We start from the raw sequence: 16,772 nt of genomic DNA, 5'->3' as shown, positions 1-16,772 counted from the left end.
AGAATTTTCCTATATATTTGCATGCAAAACTTTTATCCCTATTGTGGCCCCAACCTACTCCCGGGGGCCATGATTCTTTTCAAAATTGAATCTAGAGTATGTCAGGAAGCTTTCATGTAAATGTAAACTTTTCTGGACCAGTGATTTTTCAGAAGATTTTTTAATGATTTCCCCTATATATCTGTTATGTAAATATTTGATACCCTTGGGGACCATGATTTTTACAAACTTGAATCTGCAATATGTCAGGAAGCTTTCGTGCAAATGTAAACTTCTTTGGCCAAATGGTTCTTAAGGAGAACATTTTTAAAGATTTGTTTCTATTTATTAGTTATGTACAACTTTGATCCCCTATTGTGGCCCTATCCTAGCCCCAGGGGTCATGAGTTTAACAAACTTTAATATGTACTATGTCAGGAGCTTTCATGTAAATTTCCACTTTTCTGTCTCAGTGGTTCTTGAGAAGAAGATTTTTAAAGATTTTCCCTATATATTTGTATGTAAAATTTTGATCCCCTATTGTGGCTCCATCCTACCCCTGGGGGCTATGATTCTTACAAACTTGAATCTGCATTTCATGTAAATCTCAGCTTTTCTGGCTCAGTGGTTCTTGAGAAGATTTTTAAAGATTTTCCCCATTTGTATGTAAAACTTTGATCCCCTATTGTGGCCCCATCCAACCCCCGGGAGGCATGATTTGAACAACCTTGAATCTGCACTATGTCAGGAAGCTTTCATGTAAATTTCAGCTCTTCTCACCCAGTGTTCTTGAAGAAGCTTTTTAAATGACCCCACCATATTTTTGTGATTATCTCCCCTTTGAAGGGGGCATGGCCCCCTCATTTGAACAAACTTGAAAGCCCTTCACCCAAGGATGCTTTTGGCCAAGTTTGATTATAATTGGCCCAGTGGTTCTGGAGAAGTTGAAAATGTAAAAAGTTTATAGACAGACGGACAACAGGCGATCAGAAAAGCTCACTTGAGCTAATGACCCCACCCTATTTTTGTAATTATCTCCCCTTTGAAAGGGGCATGTCCCTTCATTTGAACAAACTAGAAAGCCCTTTTACCCAAGACTGCTTTTTGCCAAGATTGGTTGAAATTGGCCTCGTGGTTCTTGAGAAGAAGTCGAAAATGTGAAAAGTTTACACAGACGGACAGACAGAAGACAGACGGATGAGACAGACGGATGGACAACAGGTGATCAGAAAAGCTCATTTGAGCTTTCACCTCAAGTGAGCTAAAAACTATAAAACACAGGTTAATATGGTTAAATACACATCATTTAAGCATACTCTACACTAACCATAATGCACGTTTTCGTCCCAGCAAGTAGTTTTCATAAATGATTCCCGCCAGAGTTCTTCCTTTCCCCACTCCAGCACCATCTCCTGCATTACCAGAATACAATAATTATACACTGGACAATTTTGCGAATTTCTTCAAATTTTGTGAGCAATCATCACTAACATTAAGTGACCTAAGACTAATTATGTGATACTGACAAGAACATAAAAATGATATCTGCCAGGGGTGTGCAATTACAATCGCCCGACACTGGCAACCGATTGCAGAAGTCGGGTGAGCAAAAGTCAATGCTGCGTTAACCAGTTGGGCTAGTAAATCTAAAAGGAACATAATGAAAGTAAACACATTATTCATTGTACCACTGTTAATATTACATCAACCAAGTTTACGCATGATTCAACTTTGTTGCCAAATCAAGATTCTCAGTCCGTTTTAAAGTATATGATAGACACACTCGGTTAATTGACAAAATGGAAAAGTACCTGGTGTTTCAAGAAGTCTGTTTTGTCCTGCTCTGAATTTTGTATTCTTTATAGAATTTATGAGATTGATCACTGTTCATCCTTTTTTCCTTATAATAACTAAAAGAAAATGTTTGCTTGACATATACAGTGGATAACACCACATTACCGTTGTACTTTAATGAAGAGAAATGTATCATGCATTGCAAGTCCTGTAGGAAGAGGTTTTCTAAGTTGATAGAACTTGTAACTAATCTCTTTGTATATTTATACAATATGTTCAAATCAAAATCAAAAGTATCCAGACATTGTGAAATCCATAGGTCATGGGAAAATTCATAAACTTTCTTGAACTTGAAGGTTGCTCACATTCCATATAGAAAGTGTAAAAAAGCCATATAAATATATTTAAGCTGAATCATTCACCACTTGGCGGGAAGCTAACAAATTGATTAATAAAAATCGCTAAAACGCATCAAAGATGCGTATGGCCGAGTTGAAGCTTGGAAAATTATGCATGCTTGCATTCACGAAGTAAAAACATGCACGTATTTAATATAGTTTATAATTATGAAGCTTTGAATGGCCGCAATTGGTATTTAGTGTGATAATGACCTTGACCTTTGGATTTCAAAAGCAACATGAATCTTGAATGTCATCAGGATTTGAAGTTTGATAAACATGCACCAGCAAGTACATATATAAAAGTTAGAGGCAAGCTCAAATCTACAGTATATAGTGAAAAAGAGACCTTGACCTTTGAACCTCAAAATAAATAGGAACTCTTTTGGATGTGATCAAAATATGCAAGTTTGACAAAGACGCACCAAGTAGTATGAAAGTTAGAGACCGGACAAGCTCAAATCTATAGCATTGAGTGACAAAGTGACCTTGACCTCAAAATAAATAGGAACCTTCCTCTTTTGGATGTGATCATGTTATGTAAGTTTCACGAAGATGCTCCTAGTAGTATGAAAGTTAGAGACCGGACAAGCTCAAATCTATAGCATTGAGTGACAAAGTGACTTTGACCTCAAAATAAATAGGAACCTTCCTCTTTTGGGTGTGATCATGTTATGTAAGTTTCACAAAGATGTCCCTAGTAGTATGAAAGTTAGAGACCGGACAAGCTCAAATCTATGGCATTTAGTGACCTTGACCTTAAAATAAATAGGAACCTTCCTCTTTTGGATGTGATCATGTTATGTAAGTCTCACAAAGATGCACCAAAAAGTATGAAAGTTAGAGACCGGACAAGCTAATTGTGGACGCCGCCCACCCAACGGGACATGGGCCCATCCATCGCCAATTTAAAAGCCGAGATTTTGCTACGCAACTCGGCTAATAAAAGATATTAAAATGACCATTGTTTACATAATCATTATCAACTTAAAAGAATTAATTCCATTTGTAGGTTTTTTGTTATATTGCTGTCAGTAGTTCAGCTGACAATCTTGGGCTAGTAACTCAGTTGCTGCCATCGAATTTTTTTAATTGCACACCCTTGATCAGCTATCAGCATTTTAAACTATCAATACAGTGAAACTTCTCCAAACCGGCCCCTCAGAAAACCGGTTTTCCCTGAATATCGGCCGATTTTCAAAGTCCCGGCAGAAATCTTAACATTTCCTTACAAAGAAAGTCTTACAAAACCGGCCACCCCTGAAAACCGGACATTGGCCACTTTTTAAAGTACATTTGTTAAGAAACATGTGTAATTTACCCTTAACATACTGGCCACTTTTTGAAGACAAGAAAATTTTGGCCAGAGGTTGATCAAGATCATCCAGGTGTGCAAATTAACTGACCAACTGGCCAGGTGGGAAATTATCACTGGAGGTGTGAAAAACACTAGTGGCCTCATTAATTTCTATTATTTACCTGTGCTGTCAAGGGTGTTAATTGACACTTAGCTAATCCAAGAAACCCTTCCAAATTCTGCTCAAAATGTCAAAAACAGTTAGGAGCATATTGAATGAATACAGAATAAAACGCCATATTGTTTCACCATACTATCATATGGATATAAGCAGTAGTTAATAAAGAACAAACCCATGACTGTTAATGATAATTATTAAAAGATAGATTAATTTTCTTGGTTTCCATAGACTTAAAATTCCAAAGAAATATTCAAATTACAATTTCATATTTACTACTGTACTTTTGAAAAACGTCAAAACAAAATTGTTAATGACATAAGCGATGAATGTAAACAGAGTTTTTATAGGTAAGAGGAATTCCAATAATAGGGCTCTGTGTTTTCTTTATGTATCCTGTTATAGATTTTCAGTTTCAAATTAGATGATTTCAGTGAGAATATTTCTTGTAATCCATAATTACTTTTAGGTACAAGGGGACTAATTTAATCTCCACTGATAATTGATCATAGATCACCAGATCAAAGTGAACAGTACCTACTTTGTGAATATTGAGATAAAACGTCTATCATTGCTAAATTCTCAGTATACCGGCCATCCCTCTAAACCGGCCGTTTTTTCCGGTCCGAGAGCCAGCCGGTTTAGAGAAGTTTCACTGTATAACAAAACATTGTAGATTATTTTTATGATAAATTCCTATATTTACTAAATCATAATGGTTCTAAGTCAAAAAAGATTAGAATACTACAATCACATTTGGCAATGATTGATACCATTCTTTCTGAAGATTCCACACTTAAAACATATTCTGTAAACCAACTTTTTATTCACGACGACTTCATTTGACAATTTACTAGTGATGAACTAGTTCATGACGACTAATTTTCATAACTGAGATTATCTTAAACATACAAGAGACATTATAGAACTGGTTCACGGCAAGAAATATTCGCAATGATGAGGTTCTAGTAAACCTCAAGAAATTTCTCCAGCGATTTTTTCCCCTTATATAACTGGTACCGATAAACGGTACCATTCCCAATGCCAAAAACCATTGATTTTTCCCAATTTTGTGACTAAAAATTCCTAATTTACTTGCCGAAAAATAGACCGCTGACATCGTAATTTATTTAGTCTGAAACATTGTACAAGTTAACTAAAATGTCCACTTCCGTTATTAAATCAAAAGTACAGATCATGGCAGTGCGTGTGGTTTGTAGAACTACGAAGATTCTAAAACAAGCCTATGACAATTCCTTATATATGTCTCACAACAGCAAATATTAACGTAAAAAAGTTTGTACAGAGATGATTACTTCTAGTATCTTTTTTTCTTTTCTTTTAGTTGAAATCATTTGTCGATACAGTGGTAGAAAATTCTCAATTTGTTCGATTTTGACGCTATTTTTCCCAATTGAATGGGTATTGGTACCAGTGGGTAGAAAAAAATCGCTGTTCTCACACGCGAATAAAAGTTGGTTTACAGCATACTAAAGCTTATTCTACAACTTATTACTTTACAATGTAAAGCATGTTACCTACCTATGAGGAATCCTGCTCTTTCCTTACTTGGCAAGATAATTTCATGTCTCTGACAGGCATATGTAATAGCTTCTAGCTGTAGGGCAGACAGCTCCCCATTATCAACAATATTCTCAGGAAGGGATAAATTGTACCAAATATTGGAAGGTTCAACACTGGCAAGAGAACTGGTTTCCACAACTGGATCAGGGTGCTTTATCCCTATGGACACTGAAAAAGAAATTTACCAATACAGTATTTTCTTAAAAAATTTGCTAGAAAGAATGTTCCTAGATTTTCAGGATATAAGTCAAAGGTTCATCAAATGAGCATAATCTCATTCAATAAACACATTATCAAATTACAGAGTCCTAAGTTAACAAAAAGCCCGGAAAACTACATTCAGCAGTTCCATAAATCTCCTTAAACAAGTCCACTATAATGAAACTAAAACTTGGTCTGCTAACATATATTGAAAGTTCTGAGAGGAGGAGAGATGGTTGGACAGACACAGAGTTTAAACTTAGCACTCGCCCAAACGCAAGTAAAATTTTGCGTGGGCCTAAATTAGATGTCTCGCTTGCCCACATGATGAGTGGAATTGGTCATAATTACATCGGGTTCGGTAATCAGTATATCTTTAGCAAACAGACTCTTTTCCGAGAGTCATTTACAAGCTTAATTTAAAGCGTTTTGGAGACCTTCTAAAACAATAGTAAACCATGCGCGATTGGCAAGATTCAATGATGTCAAAACAGCTGGAAGTTTTTGAGCTTGCCGAAAAACGGCACATGCACTTGCAGTCCTCGTGATGATTATGACATAGAGAAATGAAGAAATAGAAAGCTACTGTTAGTACAAAGAAAGCAGCATTGTTGTCCAAACAAATTGAAAAAATATTGAGTTGGAATACAATTAATTTAGGCCCTAATAACAAATATTTATGAGGTAGAGTATATTTACTTGTATCATATAAAATTTAAAAAAAGTATGGAATCTAAACCTCTCCAAATACTTATACTATGTATTCAAACAGTATGTTAATAAAAACAAACCCACACAAAGTATATCATCAATTTACATATCTCCTGGATTTCTTGCATTATATTTCATCATATGTGTATAATATATGTGATCCCGTGGGGATCCAGGTTAGAATAGGTCCTCAGTACCCCTTGCTTGTCGTAAGAGGCGACTAAATGTGGCGGTCCTTCAGATGAGACTGCGAAAACTGAGGTCCCGTGTCACAGCAGGTGTGGCACGATAAAGATCCCTCCCTGCTCAAAGGTTGTAAGCACCGAGCATAGGCCTAAATTTTGCAGCCCTTCACCGGCAGGGGTGATGTCTCCATACGAGTGAAAGATTCTCGAGAGGGACGTTAAACAATATTTAATCAATCAATCATCATATGTGGGCTAGCATGTTTTGTTGTGGGCTCTCATGGCTCCTGAACATTTTAGCTAAGTTTCAACCCTGCAGACACATGGAGTGCAAACTAGTAGTTTTGTTTGGCTCTGCTGGTAGGGAAAATTATTACGTTTTGATGATCTCAGCCTTATTAGTACAGTTGAAAGTATTAACTTGACCTTCAAGAGAGTATGACCTTGATAATGGACTTTTGAGAAAGAAAAGCATCTCCTTCTCATAATAAAGAATATATCCACCATGTTTGATTATCCTAACTGTATTAGTTGTCTTGTTATCCATCCCATAGACAATACACCCAGATACAAAGAAACATGGCACCAGACCATAATGCAACCAGTTTTTAAAATTAATTATCCTACCCTTATCAGTTTTGTTTCAATCTTGTTTTGTGCCTGTAAAATTACCCATGCAAGTTTCACAAACTGACCTTGACTTTTAGCCTTGAAAAACAAGAGCTTCTTCCTCTAATCATAGGGAACATGTGAACCAAGTTAAATGATTTTAGCCTTTTAAGTACTGCATTTACTTAACCCATGAAGTGCTGACAGATGGACAGACAGACGGGTGGATACATTGCACCTATCCATAATAATTCATTTTCCTCCCCTGGGAAAGAATGACTTTCAATGAAAAAATTTCGATAAAAACTTCACCTATCCTATCGAAAAAAAAATTTGTTTCTTCAAAATCTCTTAACATTTGGAAGGGGAAGGTGCTCCAAACTCAAGGATTATGCTCTTCAGGTGAAATACTTTATATCAAATATATGTAGATGACAGTGTGCATTACAAATGTTCAAGTTCTCATACCAAAATGATAAAATTATCCACGAAGAAAACATCAATTTTATCATTCTTGTTTCTACTTCTGATAAATACTTACATTTTACAGGCATATAGTCATTGTAAGTTTCTGCATGTCCCAGTTCTTGAACTTCATCCTCAACTTCATCTTCTTCTATTGATGCCACACCCCCTCCCAACATCTGCCGTGCAGTTTGCTGAAATATAGGATGCCAAAGATTTGTCAAAATACCCTGATGGTTAAACTGGGCTCAAAATGAATGCATGTTCACAGGGCTCTTCATCCTTAAAATTAGGGTTCAAGGTATGTATGCTCCAATTTTTATGATATATATTTCATAAAGATATCAATATTACAGTATTCTATGAATAAAATGAAACAACAAATTCTATCAAATATGCATACAAAAAACTTGTAGCTCTAAATTATATAAATGAAAATAGTTTCAAAAGACAGCCTGTCTTTTTACACACTTTCTTTCCAAAACGAGCTGAGAGATGACATTTGAATGTAATTTAGAAAGGAGCGTATCATGTATAAAAAGAAGTTTTAGCTCGCATGATTTATATTGAAAAACAATTAATAATAAAATGACCATACATGTGTACATTGGTTACACAGGACCAAATGTCATACCTAACCCAAAAAACTTCCGCTTAGACTGGGAATTAATAAAACGTTAGTTCTAGGATGGCTTTATTAAATATTTGAAATTTAGGAGCACACATGGCTCCTAAAGTGCCAAAACTTATCGGCAATCCTTATTCCCATATCTTTTCCCAAATTCCTGAAGAAAGCTGCATATTGTTATTAAAATTTTGATTATTTAGTTGAATTTATTGGCAGAATTTCATTGAACTGATTACATATTTACTCGTTGCCACTATCAAAGAGTAAAAATAAATCAAATGATGGAAAAATCACAATGGATTAGTAAGTTGTGCGATTTCTTTTATGGAGAAACTTCATAAGATTCTTTTCCCAACTTGACAAAAAGACGGATCAGAATTTCCAAGAAAGGCCCAGGCCTGGTGGTTATAAAACCTTTTTTTTTGGGAGCATGTTTTCATACTCAAACTCTAAATCGTACTCATACTCGAAAAGTGAAGGTTATAAAACTTCTATAAATCATACTCATACTCAAATGGAGTACATGGTCAAGATTTTTCAAGTATGCTTTGGAGCTTGCTCTAAATTGTACTCAAAACAAACATGGCTGAGTTTGAATATATGAGTACGGTAAAAGTTTTATAACCTCCAGGTTAGGTCTCTACAAATACATCTATAGATATTAAAAATTCATAGCAATGCAGTTTGTTCTGTTTAATGGAGACAAAGAACTATGGACATACCTGTTGTACTGAGGGACCCACTTTCTTGAGTTTAACATCTTCTTTGGACCACAATCTTGAAAGATCTTTGTGACTCACATTTGCTTTGAAATTAGGAGGAACAATTCCATTAGGTCCATTAACTGAGTGATGCTGTTCTAAATCTGAGAGAGTTGGAGTAGACACACTGTGGTGTAATGGTGGATTTCTTTGAAGGAGGGACATATTAGGAGACTGAATAGTATTGATAGACCTGGGGGTGAAAGAGTTCAGGTGCTGAACATTGCCTATATTAACAGAGTGCGGGGCAGGCAGTTCAACACCTCTTGGTCTCATTGTTTGAGCAGCCAGAATATCACTTCTTGGTAACACAGAGGGAGTCATTCTCACACACCCTAAATTTGGAGGAAATGGTGTGTTTGTCCCCACACCTGATGAGAGAATTTTTGAATCACTGCCAGCTGCCTGGCTCACAACACTCCCTGTTACATGATTGCCAGTCGTTGTAGTAATAATGATCTTCTTGCCACTTGCTGCTGCGAGATTTGCCAAGTTAATTGTACAGGCTCCTGTATTGGGGTCTTTCTTTACCAAACTACCCCAGTTAATAGAATCTGGTCCTGATTTTGATACATCACTCTGAGGAACACCAGAGCCGTTAGTCCTTCCAGAGAGATCATTTAAATTGATTGTTGGCACTGCAGAGTTTTTGGACACATAATTTCCTATCTTCACTGCTGTTGTTCCTCCAGATGTCTTGTTGACAATCCCACTAAGAGGGATAGCATTTCCTGACACAGGTACTTTGATTGTGCTGGATCCTTGTCCTCCAAGTCTTGTGATTTTAATGATTCTGGGTCCTCCGGTGGAACTGGTTTGGATTTGAGATGTTTGTAGTTTGATCTGGCCTTGAAGGGCAGATTCTCCCTGCTTATGAAGGGATGATGCTGGAATGCGGATAATGGCTGGGCTCGATGTTGAGCGATGCAGCAAGGAAGACGAATTATTCTGCACTTTGGAGACTTGAGTTAAAAACTGAAAGTTTAAGATATTATTAAATCATAAATTGCTGTTTATTGCAGATATTCAATTAATTAATCAAAAGCTGTATATTCTTTCCAAAGATGTTTAAATTTCTTTTATTACAAAGAAGATGCATGAATTTCTTTTATTGCTAGATTTTTCTCATCTGAATTATTGAAATTGCTACCAACTAAAACGAGATTTTTTTTTTACCTGGTTACTCGGAAAAGGTGTTCCTGGGTTGCATGGTTGTGGAATTGTCTGCCTAAATGCTGCAGAGTTGATGCCCATTTGTTGTGGAATTGGAATCTGTTGTTGCATTCCTCCATTATACATATGATTGGATATCTATTTTTGAATTCAGAATAAATAAATGAAGAACTTGAGGTTTAATCTACATAACTTTCATAGATTAATTAAATACAATTTCTTTATATTTTGAAACATATGCTTTAATATCATTCATGTTTCCCCACTTTGACATAACTGGTATGTCCCTTGGCCATCATCTTGCCATGAAAACCAAAGTTTTCACAGATGGCTTTTGTAAATTTTTGGGTTAGTTGCTTTCTTTATTAAATAATTGCTTTCAATTGTTTTGTTGCAACCCATAAACTAGTTAAGAAGCTTCAGAGAAGTATAGTGACTAATTTCTGCCCCCCCCCCCCCCCCCCCCCCCCCCCCCCCCCCAATTTACATTTTGAGATAAAACAGTAGAAATTGCTACATAAATTAATAAATAGCACTGTTTCAAACCAAACAAAATTAATTCTTATGATGATGTCATAAATTATCAATAATGCCATGGAAACAACGCAATTTCATATTTAATACAATTATTAGCAAACCATGGTTTTTGGTTGAGAAACATAAAGCTAATATATGATCAGACTATAGATTCTGTATTTTACGCATATATATGCGAAATGACTTGTATACATGTGAGGACATGAATTTGCAAGTGGACTGTTGATCAAGTTTTAACACATAATACTTCTACAACAAAAATAAAAGCGTTGGAGTAGTTTTACTTCATGAGTGGTGCTTTAGCTAAATTACACGATAACAATTGAGGAATCTGCAGTACTAAGCATAATCAGCTTCTTTGTCACTTGTGCACACAATATCCCTTAAAAATTCTGCGAATCATATTTCTATCCTCTTCTGAAGTAAGAATATTCAGGAGTATGACAAAGTTGGCTAAATTATAATTCGTCTAATTGATCATTCATTTTCCATGTAGTCATGAACACATCTTCTTTCATCACTTTATTCATTATCGTTATATTAGAAAGGAGAATCCACAAAATATATTTTTTTCCACTCTCTTTCTTCAAACATTTTTTCTTTTGATTGCTGATGACTAACCACATGATGTGTATAAATATGTAAAAGTTTGGGAAACTTTTTCAATGAATATCAATTTCATTCTCCTTTTGTGTATTTAGGTCCCTTCCAATATTTCATTGATATATAGACATTGCTGTTTTAATACCTGAACTTAAACATAAATTGACAAAACATATGAATAAATATAACTACATGAACTAGTTCTTTAAAGAGGATCCATGTTCACTGGCTTAACTGATGTCCATCAACTCATAAAAAGGAATTAACTTTTCACCACTTGAACTCTGATGACTCCACGAAGGAAAAGTAACACAATTCTAACAGGAGACTGTACTACCATCAAATTCATACTTACAAGTGGTTGAGACTGTGTTGGATATACTGGCTGGTGTGCATATGCACTCGTTTCATCAAATTCATCATCAAAATCTCCTGTGATCCCCGATTCATCCAATGCAGCTGATAATATGTCAGTAAAACCGTTCTGGAAAAACATTTAAAGCAGTGTGTGTTGAATGTTGATACATTTTTCATCAATCAAATCTCATCTAAACTGAAGACCTATTGCATATAGACCAACATGAGCTATCAAAGTTCCCTAGTCTTACAATTAGGACTGAAACGATTCAGGTAGCTCACGGTTCGGTTCAATTTTCGATTCTTAGGCCACAATTCGATTATTTTCGATTCAATTCAATAGTTGTCAAAAACTCTAATAAACAATAGAAAAATACACAACTTTCATGTTTTTATTTCATTTCCCCCCTGAAAATCATCGTTTTCAACAATGGAATATGGTCTTTATTATATCACATGCTACAAAATATCCAAGAGCATTGGTAATTTATTTCTGTGAAACAAATTCTACATACTGCTGCAGTTCCGTTCTCTTTAAAACCAAAATGCTTCCATACAGGGGACCTTAGATTTGCCGGAGGGTTTTTAATCACGATTCCCGAGTTAGCGTCCGCCATTTTTGTTGTAATAAATTGTAAGGTAAAAAACCAAATCCGTGTTGAATTCTTTATTTCCGGGAAAAAATGTAAACATTAACCGAATCGAAATTTGAAGATGTTGAACCGAAAATTGAACCGAATGCCGTGAATCGCGGTTCGAGTGAACCACGATTAATTGTTTCAGCCCTACTTACAATAATACATAAACAAATTTTTCAGTGGCACAATGGTGTCAGCAGCCGCAAAAAAAGTTTTAGAAACACATATCCCCCCACCTTAGTGAACAGCACTTGGTTTACCAACATACCAACAGGTGCAAACCAGTTTGCCCCCTATTTTTAGAAAGGGAGGGGGCATAAAAAAAAAACTAAACACAAAATTTTGAAGACTGTAACATCTATTTGTGTGGTGACTCTATCCATGAAAAGGTAATTGCAAAAGCCACATCTATATGTTAACACTACCATTCCCAATGCCAAATACTATCAATATTTACAATTTTGAAGCTATAAAATGCCCAGTAACAAACTGATAAGTCTTTGTTATTCAAGACTTGTAATTCACTAAATGTATGAAACACTGCACAAGCTAACTATGATTGCTTATTCTTTAAAATAAAGTTTATTCACTGTGAATTGTAAAACAAATCCCATTTGTTGACATGAAAGAAAATTCCCAATTTGTTGTATTTTAATGCTATTCTTCTTATGAATAAATATTTAAAAATACCGTCCAATCAAAGAAATCGTTATAGTAACGGAACTCTTCTGTTTTTAAAGGTAGCATCAATTTAACTTTGCTATCACAAGAATTATATACCAAAATTGGGCTGAAAGCATCTTGTTGATTGGACAAATTTGCTCAGGGTATACGATGAGTGCCCAATCAAATTGCATCATTAATTATTCATGAGAACGAGCGAGTAGGAATGAATGGACCCACGGGTGATGGAGAGAGGAACGAAGCGTAATCAGTCGTGGGTTTCCGATGATGAACTGCATAAAGACATCGTGTAGCTTTATTACATTTAAGCTCAGGATTGGTATTCTATAAATCTGTTAATGTCACAAAAAATGTTGCATAACTAACTAAAAATGCTATTGTCCTTAAGTTGGGTTAGAGGATAGTAAAATGAAAAAGTGCACCGCCACGGCACATGATACGCCCGTCACATATTGTTAACAGTATAGATTGTACCCATTAAAACATTTTTTTTTTTTATATCACCTTAATTAAATGTCACAGTGACCTTAAAGTAGGATGTGACACACCTTCTACCTAAGATGCATTAGTTGACCAATTTTGGTGATTCTAGGTCTAATAGTTTTCAAGTTATGAGCTGGACAAGTTTTTGCCATATATGGCCATATCTTCTTAATGAAAAGTCACAGTGACCTGGTTTTAATGTGCGACACACCTTCTACCCAAGATGTATCTACAGACAAAGTTTGATGATTCTAGGCTTTGTAGTATTTAAGTTACGGGTCGGACACGAAAAAGCTAACAGATGGACGGACAGACGGATATCTTCTTAATGGAAAGTCACAGTGACCTGGTTTTAATGTGCGACACACCTTCTACCCAATATGTATCTACAGACAAAGTTTGATGATTCTAGGCCTTGTAGTATTTAAGTTACGGGTCGGACACAAAAAAGCTAACAGACGGAAGGAAAGACAGACGGACGGACATGAACGCCATACCATAATACGTCCCGTCTTAAGACGGGCGTATAAAAAGCTTATATTTCTATATTTCAAAACCAAAGATAGATCTTCAAGTGAGGAACCCATGTTCCCTGATAAATCCAAAAAGACATATAACTATTATGTATTGTCTATGCCCAGCGATTTTTTTCCTTATATAACTGGTACCGATAAACGGTACCATTCCCAATGTCAAAAACCATTGATTTTTCCCAATTTTGAGACTAAATATTCCCAATTTACTTGCCGAAATATAGACCGCTGACATCGTAATTTATTTAGTCTGAAACGTTGTACAAATTAACGATTCCTTATGTCTCACAACAGCAAATATTAGCGTAAAAAAGTTTGTAAAGAGATGACTACTTCTTGTTTTGTTCTCTTTTTTCTTTTCTTTTAGTTGAAATCATTTGCCGATATATTTGTAGAAAATTCCCAATTTGTTTGATTTTGACGCTATTTTTCCCAATTGAGTGGGTACCGGTACCAGTACCAGTGGGTAGAAAAAAATCGCTGATGCCATTAAAAAAGTAAAATTCTTGGCATGCAGATAGATACCTATATTTAGGGCTATTCCAGAAATAAATACATGGGGGGGTCGGAGGCACCTTTTGTATATACCAAGCACCCATAAAAAAAAAATAAAAAATTACCCCATGACCCATCAAATTAATAAACTCATTTTACAATGACCCATCTAATAAAAAAAAAAAACTAACCAGACCCACCACAAAAATATTTTTAAAAATGAAAACGGTACAAATCTCGCGAGGTTTTCGGGACAAACATTCTAGTCAATGACGCGGTAATGCCTGTGCGACATTGTATCACAGTAGTTCTGAAGAAACGATGTCACAGCAACAATCAAAGGCATCTATGGCGGGAATGTTGGAAAGATTGGGAGTCCAAACGATGCTATTATCATGAAATGGGTATGGATATGTTTTTCCACGAATCGTTCGTCTTCTAATGGAGCCCGCGCCTGGAGGCCTCTATATCACCATCACACCGACTGATAAATATAACGCATCGGTACCCTCGTATAAATCAACTAAGGTTTGCCTATTTTTATTAGAAAACGGAATACCTATTGGTTTCAAAATATTCCCAAAATCGATGCACTGTAAACCGTAATAATCTACAGAACAGAGTTCGCCGCCATCACGTCCAATGGGACCCTATTAAACGCGCCTCTAATTTGAAGAGTGCCGTAATGGAAAGTTATGCGCTGCAAAGAGCGACAACTCGAATAGTTCTATGTTACTTTCGATTTCGAAAGCACGTTTTCAATTTTCCCTCCGACGTTTTGTAACCAACACGACAAGAGCGACAATAAAAATATTCTGAAAACTCAACACCCACGTAGCACAAAATAAAACAATAGAAACTACCCACTACCCATAATAAATATTTTATTAACAATCCCACCACGGACCAATTAAAATATGAAAAAATACAACCACCCACACAAAAAAATATCATTTGCCGCCCGACCCCCCCATTTGATCATTTCTGGAACAGCCCTTACCAAATTAGGATCCAAAATAAACAAATATATATAGAAAAGTTAATTCTAGTACAGAATAGAATCATAGGTGTTACATTTCACGTATTAGCCGTGAGATCACGTATTTTAGCCTTGCAAAAAAGTCTCGCGCCGGGAGGAGCATTCTCACGTAAATTTATTATTCTCCAGTATTTTGTAATTGCCGCCATTTTTGTTTTTGTTTCTTACTTTCCTGATCTTGTTTGACGACAAGATACTATATTTAAGCTGTCACGTGATATTTCATTCAAAATTGTGGACAAGGTATGAACAATCGCTCACTCTCAGATAAGTTTTGTTGTGATAACTAATCAATGGGTTATTATAATAATACATTTAACAGATATCAAATAGCATTCAGAAGTGGGGCGTAATTTCTAATGCTGAAACAATAATAGCGCGTCAGATTACGCCAGGATGTCGAAGAGATCAAGACACTCGTCAGAACCTACAATTTCTAATTCGCCGAGTAAAAAACAATACTGCATTAAGTACAATCCCACATGGGTTTTTGAGTATCTGTGGGTGAAAGGGAGCTCTATTCGTATCAATCATGCCTACTGCACATGTGGGTGCATTTTTCAGTTTCAAATGCCGATTCTGAAAGGAGTTTTTCTATCCTAAGAAAAATTCAAACAGATCCGTGACAGAGTCTATCAATGGATACTATCCATAGTTTGCAGAGTGCTAAATTCAATGTGCATGACAACTGTTATGATTAAAAACCATCATCTGCTATTTTCATTAAAATATTGTGTTTGTTATGTTTTATATGTCTGTTTAAAATCTCACTTATTTTGATGAAAAATCTCACTTATTTTCACCCAATCTCCAGTATTATTTCACCCAATCTCAAGTATTGGTCCGATGATGTTGTAACACCTATGATGGAATACTTTTTTTTCTAATTTGGAGTCCATCAGTCAAAATACTGTGGACAAACATGTATATGTAATATAGTATATGCATGTACCAACAAAGCAGTTTCATAATCAATGAACATGAAGGGTAAATTTTCGGTAGCAAGTTAAGACTTAAGTATTACACACGAGGATTTCGTACAAAGCAGGAAGAGTCGGTGCTACACTATACAAGTATTACATAATCATCAAATTTAAAAACTGTCAATACTATATTATGTATCAATTCATATAAAATAAAAACATGAATGGTTGGTATACTTAAATGCTATGTTTCAGAATTCGAATTCAATCCCTCAGGAGGAAGGGTTGACACTCGTCAAAATATTTTTAAAAAAATTGTTGCCTCCAATGTGGACTTACTGCGATTAAATGTCAGTAAAATCCTTAGTAAATTATTTGAAGACTACTTAGAATTTACTTAAAGTTAACAACTCCTCTTACATTCAATTCATTTGCCATCACTAGCAAGGAAAGTTCGCACACTGTTTCAACGCATTTTCGCAATCCACCATCATCTGGATTTCCCAGAATTCCCTTT

General features: G+C 35.6%; 1 protein-coding gene across 1 annotated transcript in view; it reads right to left on the bottom strand.

The window, feature by feature from the left end:
• Window positions 1-16,768, bottom strand: part of LOC125650195 (protein strawberry notch homolog 1-like) — a 43,144-nt gene extending 26,376 nt beyond the window's left edge. The window contains exons 1-7 of the mRNA XM_048878256.2: window positions 16,676-16,768; window positions 11,459-11,587; window positions 9,967-10,101; window positions 8,752-9,765; window positions 7,478-7,595; window positions 5,189-5,398; window positions 1,307-1,391 (exon numbers count right to left, since the gene is read on the bottom strand). Of these exons, the coding sequence (XP_048734213.2) occupies window positions 1,307-1,391; window positions 5,189-5,398; window positions 7,478-7,595; window positions 8,752-9,765; window positions 9,967-10,101; window positions 11,459-11,587; window positions 16,676-16,693 (1,709 nt within the window). The 5' untranslated portion in view covers window positions 16,694-16,768. The remainder of the gene's footprint in view (window positions 1-1,306; window positions 1,392-5,188; window positions 5,399-7,477; window positions 7,596-8,751; window positions 9,766-9,966; window positions 10,102-11,458; window positions 11,588-16,675) is intronic.
• Between the last annotated feature and the right edge of the window lie 4 nt (window positions 16,769-16,772).

The sequence above is a fragment of the Ostrea edulis genome, chromosome 1 (assembly GCF_947568905.1).
Source record: "Ostrea edulis chromosome 1, xbOstEdul1.1, whole genome shotgun sequence".
NCBI lineage: Eukaryota > Metazoa > Mollusca > Bivalvia > Ostreida > Ostreidae > Ostrea > Ostrea edulis.
This window is presented reverse-complemented; position numbering and strand designations above follow the sequence as displayed.